Source organism: Rhinoraja longicauda, chromosome 9, assembly GCF_053455715.1.
Source record: "Rhinoraja longicauda isolate Sanriku21f chromosome 9, sRhiLon1.1, whole genome shotgun sequence".
In the NCBI taxonomy this organism is placed as follows: Eukaryota; Metazoa; Chordata; class Chondrichthyes; order Rajiformes; family Arhynchobatidae; genus Rhinoraja; species Rhinoraja longicauda.
Window position 1 is genome coordinate 41,857,140 of NC_135961.1, and position 13,272 is coordinate 41,870,411.

The following is a 13,272-nucleotide window of genomic DNA, read 5'->3' on the forward strand; positions in this document are numbered from 1 at the left end:
ACAGGCTTTTCTGCCCAATTTGCAGAAATTGGGCAGAAAAGCCTGTTTAGAAGTACAGGTACATAGTTCCCCAAATGTGGTGATACAGGTAGATAAGGTGGTAAAGGCAGCTTTTGGTACATGTGTGTTTATCAGTCAAGGTATTGAATATAAAAGTACAGAGTCTTTCACTCAGAGTAGGGGAATCAAGAACCAGAGGACTAGGTTTAAGGTGAGGGGGGACAGATTTATTGGAAACCTGAGGGAGAAAATTCTTCACTCGGTGAGTAGTAAATCTCTTGAATTCTCTACTTCAGGAAGCTGTGGAGTTGCAGTTACTGAGTTTATTGAAAAGACAGAGGGGTTTCTAGATATTAAGATACCTAAGGGATATGGAATAGTGCAGAAAAATGGCACTGAGTTAGGTCAGTCATGATCTTGATAAATGATAGAGGATTATAGGTGCAGATAGCCTATTCCTGCTTCTATTTTTTTTCCATTGGGTCTGATCGTGTTACTTATTGATCACTTTATGAACACCTACCACTAGAAAATGTTGTTGGAATAAACAAGAGAAAATCTTTGAGAATTTTATAGCATTTGGACACCCACAAAGATGGAACATCACTTTTAAAACTGGAAATCAAACTCAATTCTAGTTGCTTAACACAAAATTACTCTTGCGTTTCTGTAAATATTCTTACATTGAATTTTGGCAAAGAGTTTATGTAAAGGGCCATATATTAGTATTTAAAAGTGGACATTAAAAGAGTGAGAGGTGATCTCATTGAAAAATAAGATTCTGTTGGGGCTTGCCAAAGTACATGCTGCATAATGTTCCCACACAAACCGGTCTAAAGTCAGAACCCAATGACACTGCATTAGGAGTTGCCCGCTTCAGACTGAGAAGACAAGTATTTTGTTTTGTGAATCTTTGCCAAACAAATACCAGAAATAGTTAGTTCAGGCAATGCTTGTCGGGAAGAGAAACAAAATTAAGGTTATAGGTCAAAGTTTTTACGTTGGTGCTGGTGCAAAGGAAAATCATCAGGTTTATCAGCGGAATTTTGTTTATTTCAAATTTTCAGCAGTATTTTGCTTTTAGATGTTCTCCCTCCAAGTGATCATGATTCAATGTATATATTAAAGGTTAAGATACAAATTTGGATTACAGTAGAATGCGTAGAGCCACATGGCCTTCTTCTGTTCTTTCATTTCTTAAGTCTAATGTTTTGTAACCATGTATTGAGTTTTATATGATTGTCAGAATGTAATTGAAAAATGAGCCATGAACACGCTGACAGTAACCAGTCATTTCAACTTTGCTTACTATCCATCATATTCTTTACAGTTCAGCAATTCTGTAATCAGATCGGACAGACCAATGCAATCTATTTTATTCTTGGGAATATACTTATCAACATTTATTGTCAGCTTGTTGTCAAACTGGAATGGGTAGAGAGAAGATTTACATGGATGTTGCCAGGACTAGAGGGTCTGAGCTATAGGGAGAGGTTGAGTAGGCTGGGACTCTATGCCTTGGAGTGCAGGAGGCTGATCTTATAGATGTGTTTAAAATGCTCTGTAGATGCACAGAGTCTCTTGTCCAGAGTAGATGAATCGAAGACCAGAGGACATAGGTTTAAGGTGAAGGGGAAAAGATCTAATAGGAATCTGAGGAGTAACTTTTTTCACACAAAGGGTGGTGGGGGTATGGAACAAGCTGCCAGAGGTAGTTGAGGCAGGGACTATCCCAACGTTTAAGAAACAGTTGGACAGGTACGTGGATAGGACAGGTACGTGGATAGGACAGGTTTGGAGGGATATGGATCCCAACATGGGCAGGTGGGACTAGTGTAGCTGGGACATGTTGGCTGGTGTGGGAAAGTTGGGCCGAAGGGCCTGTTTCCACGCTATATCACTAATTATCTTCAGGTAGTATGGTCACTCTAATGAATTGTTGCATTGTGATGCAGTAACACATTGCAAGGTTTTGACAGTGAAAGAGTAAGGGCAATATAACTCCATGGCTTGCAAACTGGAGATCGTGAAAAATCCTGAAAAACATTTAGCGGGTCAGGTAGAATCTATGAAGACAGCAGTGATAATATTTCAGTGAGTTCCTCTGCAGAATCAATGACCCAACACATTTATTCTATTTATTTCTCTCTAACTAGCAAAAAAAACCAAACACTTAGGATGAGGGACCTGATGAGGGAAATTGTCATCTTACATTCCTCACCCACCGCAAAAGATTGTTAATACCTTTTAATATTTCAAGTGGTCTTGTCACAGCTTGGGAATTTTCCCTGGTAGTCAATTATTTCCTAACTTATTCCAAAAGCATTCTGATCGGACTAATTCTCCACAGAACATTGGTTTCTTGACAACTGAATGGGATTGCACAGCCGAGTATTTCTCCTGCAAAGAATCAACTTAGCACAGTTATGTTGTAAGAATACAAAGCTACCACACCTTGAAAAAAGCTTTTATTGCCCAGAAATCAAACTAAAACAATTCCCTGAAAACATGGCAACAACGGACATTGCAAATAACACCTGTACTCGATGGTAATTGGAAACTTGCAAAACTTTTAAATAACAAATTCTTCACTTCATTACTTTCAACTTTAGACTTTCACAATGAATGGCAGGGCTCTGGGGAGCAGAGCAGAGGGATCATGGAGCGCAAGCACATAATTCCTTGGAAATGGTGTCACAGGTAGAGTGGTCAAGAAGGCTTTTGGTGCATTGGGCTCCATCAGTCAGAGTATGGAGTACAGAAGTTGGGATGTTTTGTTACCATTGTACAAAATATTGGCGAGGCCACATTTGGGGTATTATGTTCAGTTTTGGTTACCCGCTATAGGAAAGTTGTTAAGCTGGAAAGGCTGCAGAGAAGATTTACAAGGATGTTGCAGAGGTTGAGGGCCTGTGTTATAGGGAGACGTTGGGCAGGCTAGGACTTTATTCCTTGGAGCGCAGGAGATTGAGGGGTGATCTTATGGAGGTGTATAAGATCATGAGGGGGATAGCGTAGATGCACAGAGCATTTTACCCAGAGAAGGGGAATCAAGAGCCAGAGGGCATAGGTTTAAGGTAAGAGGAAAGATTAATAGAAACCAGAGTGGCAACCTTTTGCAGATGGTGGTGGGTATATGGAGCGAACTGCCAGAGGAGTTAGTACTATAACAACATTTAAAAGACATTTGGGCAGGTACATGGATGGGAAATGTTTAGAGGGTTAAGAGGTCAAACACAAGCAGGTGAAACTAGAGTAGATGCGGCATCTTGGTTGGCGTGGGCAGGTTGGGTCAGAGGGCCTGTTTTCATGCTCTATGACTCAATTTACAACTCTAAAATCCAATGACTAGAACACTGGACCGGATAAAACAACACTCAATTGTGGGGTTTAAAGTTTCCTTAGAAATACTGTGCATGTGCATCTAACTTGATTACCATCCTGGAGATAAAACTGCAAGATGACAATTTGTGTTTTTCTGTGATTATTGAAACAAACAGATACAGATGCAAGAGATTACAATCCTTACTTCATTATTTAGAGCTTAGTTTATTGTCACGTGTACCAAGATACAGTGAAAAGCTTTTGTTGCATGCTAACCAATCCTAGTGACATGGTGAGATCTTGCTCGAGGGTGCCATCAGCTGGTTGCTCCAGCATTTGCAAGGCTGGCAGAAGAGTGGCTTAATAATTTCCAGAACTTTTCCCTCTCTTGCATCACCTTCCACAGAAGTGAGAGATAGTGGTATCCAGGTCTAATCCCATAAAATATTTGCCTCCCATCTGTTGCATTCTTAAGGGATCCAGGATGCTAGTTTATATGACTCAAAGAATCATTAGTTAGGCTAATATTTATTTCTGAAAATTAGCTCCACACAAATGGTACCAGGTACTCCTCCCCAATTGACGCATTGGTGATGCACGAGTTTGAATTTTTGGAGAGGGGATATAAAAGGCCAAGTGAACTGCCGGAAGCTGGTCTAAACACAGCATTGTCCAACTGTATGCAATATCATTATATTTTGTTAATCAACAGATGAAACCTCCATCATTCTTGTCTTCGAATGACCTTTGGTGAAACATCAAGGACAACGAATACAGTAACAGTTTCAATTCGCCCAATAAGAAAATCTCTATTTTACTGCCAATATGTGCATAAGACTAATGTATCTACAATCAGATGTAAATTATCCAGTGAAAACTGCTGATGCTAATATTATTCCATTCTTCTTGAAGATTTGAAAATAGGCCATATTTCTAGTTGGCATAGACCATGATAAAAAAAACCTGGACAATGTAGAACCAGGCTGCTGTTTATCTCATACACACGAAGATCCAAATACACAAGTCACTGGAATAAGTTATTCAACGCAGGAGGAGGATCCAATTGTGCGAGATTAAGCAGCGGAGATGAAAAACGTTAAAAGGCATCAAACCTATGGACGTTTGAAGATTACATCATTCACGTAAGAAACACATTTCTGGTTGCGGTTTTTATCATTTGACACAGAAGAAGTGAACTTTTCTGCAGAGGAAACAATATATCAGTATTACTTCCTCCATATTTAAAATTACATCAATGTGGTTGTATAAGTTAATAATGAAACATTTGTGTTTGAAGCATCAGTATGATTGTAATTGTGTGCTTCATAATTGCAGGTGTTAAAGGGAAACACCAAGAAAATACATTAACTGCTGGCTGATGTTCGTAGGTTGATCATTTAACATCCGTACCCATTATCACCAGGCAACAACTTTCCAACTCCCTTCCATTAACTGAGCATTGCCACATCAACTTGCAGAGCATCAGCAAGTAAAAATTCTTACTTCATTCCAATGTGAGACTACATTTAGATTGCATTGAAATTGGATAAAGATCTGCCATACATACAAATTTATCCATTGGAGTTTCCCTTTAATCAAGCATTTTCAAATTCTGTAAAATTACATTAATGATTTAAGTTTTGTCTTGTTGTTTTTCATGCTTTACAGATTCTTAACAATTTGCCTTTAATTGCAAAATTCTTTACTTTAGTAGATGGCCAAAACTTAGCTGCAGGAGCTTTATTTTTGCTCTGAACCACTGCATCCTCCATCCAACTGCAGCTGAATATATGTCCTAGGTGAAGTTTCTTTGTTTAGGCTTTGAAAGAAGCCCATCATCTAAGTATTTTAATGCAATAAAGATTGTGAATCATTATGTGCAGTGGATGAAATGTTAGCATCGTTAGAAGATAAGCTAATTATTAGTCATTTTGACTTTTATTACGTGCACTTATTACAGATAAGCTGTATCTGAAAATTTACCAACAACCCATTTTGTCATCATACTCCCACAACCCAAAAATACAGCCAATTAATTGTTTCCCCAAGGAGAGCTCCAGCAGTTTAAAGTAATTTATCTCGTAATCCATTACTGTTAAAATAATTGTGTTGGACAATATGAACCTATTGCTTCATAAATTGTTTATTTGCTAAATTTACTCCTCATCCAAAGAGATGCGAGAAAATTTGTTGGTGGGATTAGTTATTGGTTGGTGTGTCCTTTTGATACCTTGACTTAAATTCAAGCCTGATGTTCATAAGTTCTAGGAGCAGAATCAGGCCATTTGGCCCATCAAGTCTACACCACCATTCAATCATGGCTGCTGACAGAATAATACATTCACTTTGCCAAATTGCAGGCCATTGAAACAGAAATATCAGTTGGCTTGGTCCAGCACTTTAATCAGCATCTAACAATGTTATGTCTGAGCTTGAAGTACTTACTGATCATTTGTCTCAGTGTTCTAGGACCCGAGCATCAATTCACCCACAAAGCACAAAAAAAGGCTTATTTTGCAATCTATTTTCATTTTATGATCCTCCCAAAAGAGTGGACAGAATGCAGAACTGGGAACTTTAATTTAGCTGAACTTATTTCACCTTAAAGTTTTTCATAGCACTCTATTAAATTTCACATTTCTTGCAATCAAAGAAACCTCATGTATTTTTGTCACTGACAAAAGGCAGAGATCATTTGGAATTAGCTTGGTGATTTTTGGAGCAGAACCCAGTATTAAAATGTTTCAAATAAATTTACACCAATTTAAGCACTATATACTAGAATTCATAACTGACTGCTATAAACTAAATGTATGACAAGCAAAATCCAATAATGTCATTAGCTGGGCACAGATTTGCAGGGCAAATGCGTTTGAATTGCACAGTCACAAAAGTTTTTATATAGACATAAAATGCTCGAGTAACAGCGAATTAGGAAGTATCTCTGGAGAAAAGGAATAGATGATATTTCGGGTCGAGACCCTTCTCGACCCAAAACATCACCTATTTCTTTTCTCCAGAGATGTTACCTGACCCGCTGAGTTACTCCAGAATCTGCAGATCCTTCCCACACATCAAAAGCTTTTACTTGGGCTCATCGCAATATGTTCATGGTTCTATAAAACAGATTTTAGCCATATAATCTTTCGTTGAAGGGAAGGGAGAAAAGATGTTGATGACCTCGAACAAATGCATTTATATTGAGCACGTCAACTTCCTTAGAAGACTGGAAAATCCAATGGCTTTTACAAATATCTACATATACACCATAAAAGGTTTTCTATTGTGATGCATCACAACCTAGTATGGCGACTGCTCTGCTTCTGAATCTGAATCTGCTTAAGGTTGCAAGGAACTTCAGAGAAGTTGTGGATGCAGCCCAGTCAGACATTTATTCATTGTGGTATGATTTGCCCGGTTGCACAAAAATAAATTTTCTCTGTACGCATGACAGCAATAAACCACTACCAAATTCCTCAGTGCTTAATAAAATCGATCATTCCCACGTGATCATAAACATCCACACCATGGATCAAAGACTATCCATCAAGATTGGGAAACTTGGCAAGCTCTCACTTTTAATTGATCTGGGCTTTATTTAAATGTCCCCATTCCCAGAGGCTTTTTACCCTTTGAGAATAAGGCTCAAGATCAGCTCAAAGCAGAGATTTAGTTCTCTGCATTTAGTTCTCTGCACGATCTAATATTTACTTGAAATTCATACTTTTATAAGGCTACAGGTTAACAGCCATTCTACACATGGTTGGTTATACAAATCAAAACTGCAATACTAAAACACAAAACACAACCCATAGCTATTTTAACACACATTTTCTGTCAATGCAGTTGAACACATTATATCAATTCACCCACTGCCCAATAAACTTAGTTCCATGTTTATAAAAATTTGGAAGATTTACAGAGTTGCAAGAGGCAGATGGAGGAGGAAAAATATTTTAAGTACTTTTCATTTTAAACAAATATTTGAAACTGGGATGAAATATTCTTGTTATATTTATTTCTATTAACCCTTTTGGTATTAGAATGCAATGACAATTAATCATAATTTAAAATTATCTATCAAATAATTTTCTAGGCATTTATTCTAGCATAAAATCTCCATGGATTCAAATGTGAAGTTGGATAGGTGATTGATAAGTATCATGATCCAACCCAGCAGGATGGTGCTCTGCTACTTGGCTCCCAATTTCAGTATTCGGTTGATTAAATTTGTGGATATTGTTGTAAGCTTATTGGAAAAATTAAAAAAGACTACTTTTGAACAAAAAACTATAGGATACTCTATCATGATCAAACCTCTTAAAAGTCCCAAATACCCAGCATATAATTAAGTACTTTTAAGTCAGAATAATTTTACCTCTCCACAGGAAGGTATCTATGCAGGTGGGCAGGCATAGCCCCAAACATTTTGCATTTCAATAACCAGCCAGGGTTTAAACTTAAATGATTGTATAAAGTCCTGTTTACAAACAAATCTGGATACAACACATTATTGAAAGTTTTATCAATTAAAGCGTATATATATGCTCCCATTTTATTATCAGTTCTAATATATTTCATTTAAGGAAAACATTCTGTATCATTGCCATTTGCAATAATGCCACTGTTATCCTCCTTTGGTGACATGCAGAAGATGGCTCTAATCCCATACCCAAGTAACCATTCTAATCCCATACCCAAGTAACCATTCTTTATACAACTTCAATTAACTAGTAAAATCAGAAATGCTGGGTGACAATCTTGGCTGATTCATTTTGCTTCCAGCCCAAAAATGTTAAGATCAATTGCAGAACTGCTAGCCACTATGATCACATCAATTAACAGCATGACAAAATGAAGAAATGAAGCATTTCTGAAGCTTGCAAATCTGTTATTCTGGGGGAGCAACAGGATATTTCTTCCTACACTTGAATAAAGTATGCCGATACAGCTGTTCAATAACAAAGGTTTTATTCAGTTGTCTGTACCACTGTATTAAATTAAATCTACATTAGTTTCCACAGCATTTGAGGAGGAATTACATTGCATCAGCCAAGCACAATTTCCCTTGCCAGAATCTATTCCTCAAAATACAGGTCATCCAAATAGAAGATTCAAGATAATCTTTCCATTTAAATGCAGATTAGACCTTTAACTTCTTAAAACATATAAGTACAATATATATTGTAATTTCAGTATCCTTTGAAGCTTGCAATTTCCACCACTTCTTGGGCAAAGTAGGAAAATTCTGGAAATGGCATGAAACAAAATGCCATTTCTTTTCAACAAAAAACTTTGTATACATACAAAGAGGAACAAATTATGATTTTAATGATTGCTGAACACTTTGTAGTCTGGTTTTTTTCTGGTGCCCACAAGCAAGTCTGTGGGTCACTAAACAACTGCTTGAAGAGCAAAATTTTATCAATCCTTAAAGATACACGATCTCTTCCCAATTAGCCACAACAACAAACTGGGAGCATATTAAAAGTGCGTCTTGTCTATAACAGCAGCTCTTAAGTTGATAAAGGACTGTTACTGTGTGATTGTAAGAGTGACCTCCAGTCAGTATGCAATGAGTGGTAAACTGCAAAAAGCTATTTTGCTGTGCAAAATTACATATGTACACGAAATTATAATTTGAAAATCTAATCCAGGTAATCATAATCGACAGAATGCTCACAGCACTGGCTAAAACAGAACACGTGTTTCCGTTTGACAACATTTAGAGCAGTGACTACAAAGGTTGTGATTCAAGAGTCAAAATAAAAAAGTAACAAACACTTCTGCTCAAATTAAAGAGATGAATCACTAAAATCACAACACACAAGTGTGCATGTAGGATAACGTTTCAAATTTCCTTTTATTTCCAGCATTTTGACCATGGATTAATATCCTCAGAAACGGACTCAACTTTAATAAAGTATGGATGGAGCCGTCCATAGGAACAAATCACTGAGCTTTATGATCAGCCACGCTTGGTCAACATTCTCCCTTGTCTGTAGAATTATAGGCATTGTGCATCATAATTTAAGGCTGCATTATTCAAACCCAACAATTAGCCCTTTCCGTGGTAAATATCTTCTGTAGTTTTCAAATCACACGTATTTGCAAATAGGATGATAAACAGGAAACCTCTGATAAACATAAGTCAGAAATAAGCAAACCATGGATGCCACCCAATCACAATTTGTCAATTAAGTATTTGGCAAAACTACACTTGTAACATACATATTTAAAACAAAAATGTTGATGGAGAAATCACTTTTGACTCAAAAGGATTTCCCTCATCACCTGTAACCTGAGTTCAAAAACTCAACAATTCCAAACAGTAAAACAACATACAGATACTTTATTGCTCACCTCTCATGCAGCTTCATCCCATCACTCACTCTGCTTGTCGAGTTTACATGTATTTACAATTACCAGCCAGCAAGAACAACCAAGTGGCTTCACATCTAGAATACAAGGGAATCGCAAGCTCTGCAAATGCTTCTGCTGAAAATGTCAGCCAATGGAAAGGGGAATGCGGGTTTAATTTGGGCTCAAATACTCAGTATGTAGTGCACTTTCAATAAACTAAGAGTTCTAATTGCGCCAGTGGCATCTACACATGCAGAAAAGAAAAACTTACAATTTTTTTTTGCTGCGCTTCAAGTACAATTTCATGTTGTAAACCTTTTTTTTGAGAAGTGGTGGGAGAGGGTCAGGTGTAAGAGGCAGGAAGAGAAAGGTCTAGAATCACAAGCTTTCACTTCTGCTGGAAGGGATTTCTGCTTTGTGTTTGTTTGGATAACACATCTGCAACACTGCCGATACAATATAATGTATTCAATTTTAATGGCATTCCAGAGTTGGTAACTGGTGTTTGGGAGAATCTGTGCCTCTTTCAAGATGACGCCAGTAGTAAAGACTATCAAGTTATTAACTAGAATACTGCCTACCTTGATAAAAACCAGATGCATTATATTGTTGACCTCCTTGCTGGAAATATTGCTCAAACTGTCCTCCCTGGTTGTAGCTTTGTCCACCTCTGCTGACCCAACCACCAGCTTGACCCCCACGCCCTCCACGACCCCCTCGGCCACGACCAACTCGTCCTGCACTTCGTCCTCCACCCTGATCATGGCCGCCATCTTGATATCTGCTGTCTTGATGTCCTTGGTAACCACCTCCTTGATAGCCACCCCCTTGATAGTTGCTACCACCTGCATGGTAGTTACCCCCTTGATAGCTACCACCACCTCTGTAGCCACCTTGCCCACCTTGGTAGCTAGAATCTTGATGACCACCACTTCCATCTGACCATCCACCTTGAACTTTTCCTCTGCCTCCTCCACGTCCTCCTTGTTCTGTCCTATCATAGCCACCTCGGCCCCCACCTCTCCCGCTTTGATCATATCCGCCTCTTCCGCCTCCTCCGTAGGATCCTTGATCATATCCGCCTCTTCCACCTCCTCCATAGGACCCTTGGTCATAGCCACCTCTTCCGTGGGACCCTTGGTCATATCCACCTCTTCCGTGGGACCCTTGGTCATATCCACCTCTTCCGTAGGAGCTTTGGTCATATCCACCTCTTCCATGGGACCCTTGGTCATATCCACCTCTTCCACCTCCTCGTCCACCACTAGATTGGACGTTATCGGGTCTCTTCTGCCATGGTGGCATTTCAGGCGGAGGGGCCTCAATCTCATTTGGCCTGCCACCTCTGTCTGGCACTCTTCCCATCAGCACCTAGTAAGTTAAGAAACCAAGGAACAGAGTAACAGGCATTAGTTACATAAAAAGACACAAAATACTGGAATAACTCAGCAGATCAGGCAGCATTTCTGGAGAATATGGATAGGTGACGTTTGGATCGAGATTCTTCATGAAACATTTGTTACATGCCTGCCATTGACTAAATACCCACTAAATGATGTAGTCCGTAATCCCAGCACAGAAAGTAAAACCTAAGTAACAAGATTATTTAGGCGATACAGGACACTAACAGGCATTAAGTTTCTGCGACACACATTTGAAGGACTAGCCATCTAGTTTCACTCTCCATAAACTTGCAAATTTTCATCTTAATCCTGAACCCTTTCGATAGACATTATTGAATTTTATTGCACCAATCGTACAGGCTATGCATTGCAGGTCATACGAACCCTTGCATTTTTTTCCCTCCTACTTTTCATCTATACCTGTAAACATGTCTCCTTGTTGCAGACACTTCAGACACTGGAAACGGTTCTGCCTTATTGGCACAAACAAAACTCTTCACAACAATAATTACCACTGCTTCAAGGATAGTAGCTTCAGTCCCTCCAACTAGCTGAGGTCATAAGGTCATAAATGATAGGAGCAGAATTAGGCCATTCAGCCCATTAAATTTACTCCACCATTCAATCATGGCTGATCTATCTCTCCATCCAAACCCCCGACACCCGTATTAATCAAGAATTTGTCTATCTTTGCCTTAAAAATATCCACTGACGGCTTCCACGGCCTTCTGTGAAAGAATTCCACAGATTCCCCACCCTCTGACTAAAGAAATTCCTCCTCATCTCCTTCCTAAAGGAACGTCCTTTATTTCTGTGGCTGTGATCTCTGGTCCTAGACTCTCCTGCTAATGGAAACATCCTCTCCACATCCACTCTATCCAAGCCTTTCACTATTTGGTACGTTTCAATGAGGTTCCCCCTCATTCTTCTAAACTCCAGCGAATACAGGCCCAGTGCCGTCAAACCCTCATCATATGTTAACCCATTCCTGGGATCATTCTTGAAACCTCCTCTGGACCTTCTCCAGGGCCAGCACATCTTTCCTCAGTTATTACTGACAATACTCCAAACACTCCAAATACTCCAATCAGTGAAAAAAAGAAATGAATATTGTTTCAGGTCAATGACCTTTTATCAGAATTTTTCATCCATTCTGAATGCAAGTCCGCTCTCCACAGATGCCATCTGACCTGCAGTGTTTCCCCAATATAGATTGAACACCAATTTTCCGGCAACTGATGGTCCCCCCCCCCCCCCCCCCTCGTTTTAACGACCTAATAACAGATGTTGGATATAGCGGACGGACCTGCCAGCCCGTACCTGGCTCCCACTGTCTCCTCAGCCTTTTAGAACCCTTACTTCTGACCCCACTCATGATTTGCAAGGTGCACCAGCGAGTCGGAATCTCTTCATCTACTGAAAGGACACAAAGTGCTGGAGTAATTCAGCGAGTCAGAATCTCTGGAAAACACGGATAGGTGACATCGGGACCCTTTCCCAGACTGATTCAGTTGGTCGAGTTACTCCAGTAGTTTGTGCGCCGCTACCACTGGTCTGCACCTACGAGCCTTTCTTCACTGGTTTCTGGGCCGCTCACAGAACGTGCTTGATCAACATGGGGTTCCCTCACCTCTCACCAGCTGTGGCATCCAAGATGGAGTATGTCAGCGACTCCGAGGGAGGAGGTGAGGGGGGAAGGAGGAGATGGCGGCCCAAAGAAAGCGCTGCCCCCATGGGCTACAATGTGAACCGCTACAACAGTTGTGTCACTGGAACATGTGGAGAGTGAAGAAGGGCTTGCTGGTGCGCCTTGCAAGTCAAAGTGGGGTCAGAAGCTGGGCAACGGTGGGGGCCAGGGATGTGTCTGCAGGTCATTCCATTCACATTCAATTTACATTTTATATTCATTTTATTTAAGTTTCTGGCATACCATGGTGCTTTAGATACATGGGAGAGGTGTCATTAGGGGGCCGAGGGATATACTGTCATTTCATTATCATGTGATCTCTGTTGGTCCAGCAAAATGAATAATCCAGAAAGGTTCTAGGAACAAGGGTGTTGGAAAATCAGTGTTCAACCTGTATTTTGTTTCAATTTAGCTTAATATGATCTGCAATTTTGTTTTTGCTTTTCGATCATTCACATTAAACCCACCTCTTCAAAGAATTCAATCAATCAAACT

General features: G+C 39.5%; 2 protein-coding genes across 5 annotated transcripts in view; one reads left to right on the forward strand and one right to left on the reverse strand.

Annotated features, from left to right (window-relative positions):
• The window catches only part of rasgrp3 (RAS guanyl releasing protein 3 (calcium and DAG-regulated)), an 89,309-nt gene extending 84,147 nt beyond the window's left edge, over nucleotides 1–5,162 (forward strand). For both annotated transcript variants that reach the window (XM_078405321.1, XM_078405323.1), the window contains exon 17: nucleotides 4,037–5,162. The gene's annotated coding sequence lies outside the window, so the exon portion shown is untranslated. The remainder of the gene's footprint in view (nucleotides 1–4,036) is intronic.
• fam98a (family with sequence similarity 98 member A) overlaps nucleotides 2,461–13,272 on the reverse strand; it is a 38,277-nt gene continuing 27,465 nt past the window's right edge. Inside the window, exons 8-9 of one of the 3 annotated variants that reach the window (XM_078405326.1) lie at nucleotides 10,590–11,058; nucleotides 2,461–4,525 (exon numbers count right to left, since the gene is read on the reverse strand). In XM_078405326.1, the coding sequence (XP_078261452.1) occupies nucleotides 4,437–4,525; nucleotides 10,590–11,058 (558 nt within the window). In that variant the 3' untranslated portion in view covers nucleotides 2,461–4,436. Of the gene's footprint in view, nucleotides 4,526–10,114; nucleotides 11,059–13,272 lie in introns of those variants that run through there. The other 2 variants (XM_078405324.1, XM_078405325.1) reach the window with 2 other exon arrangements.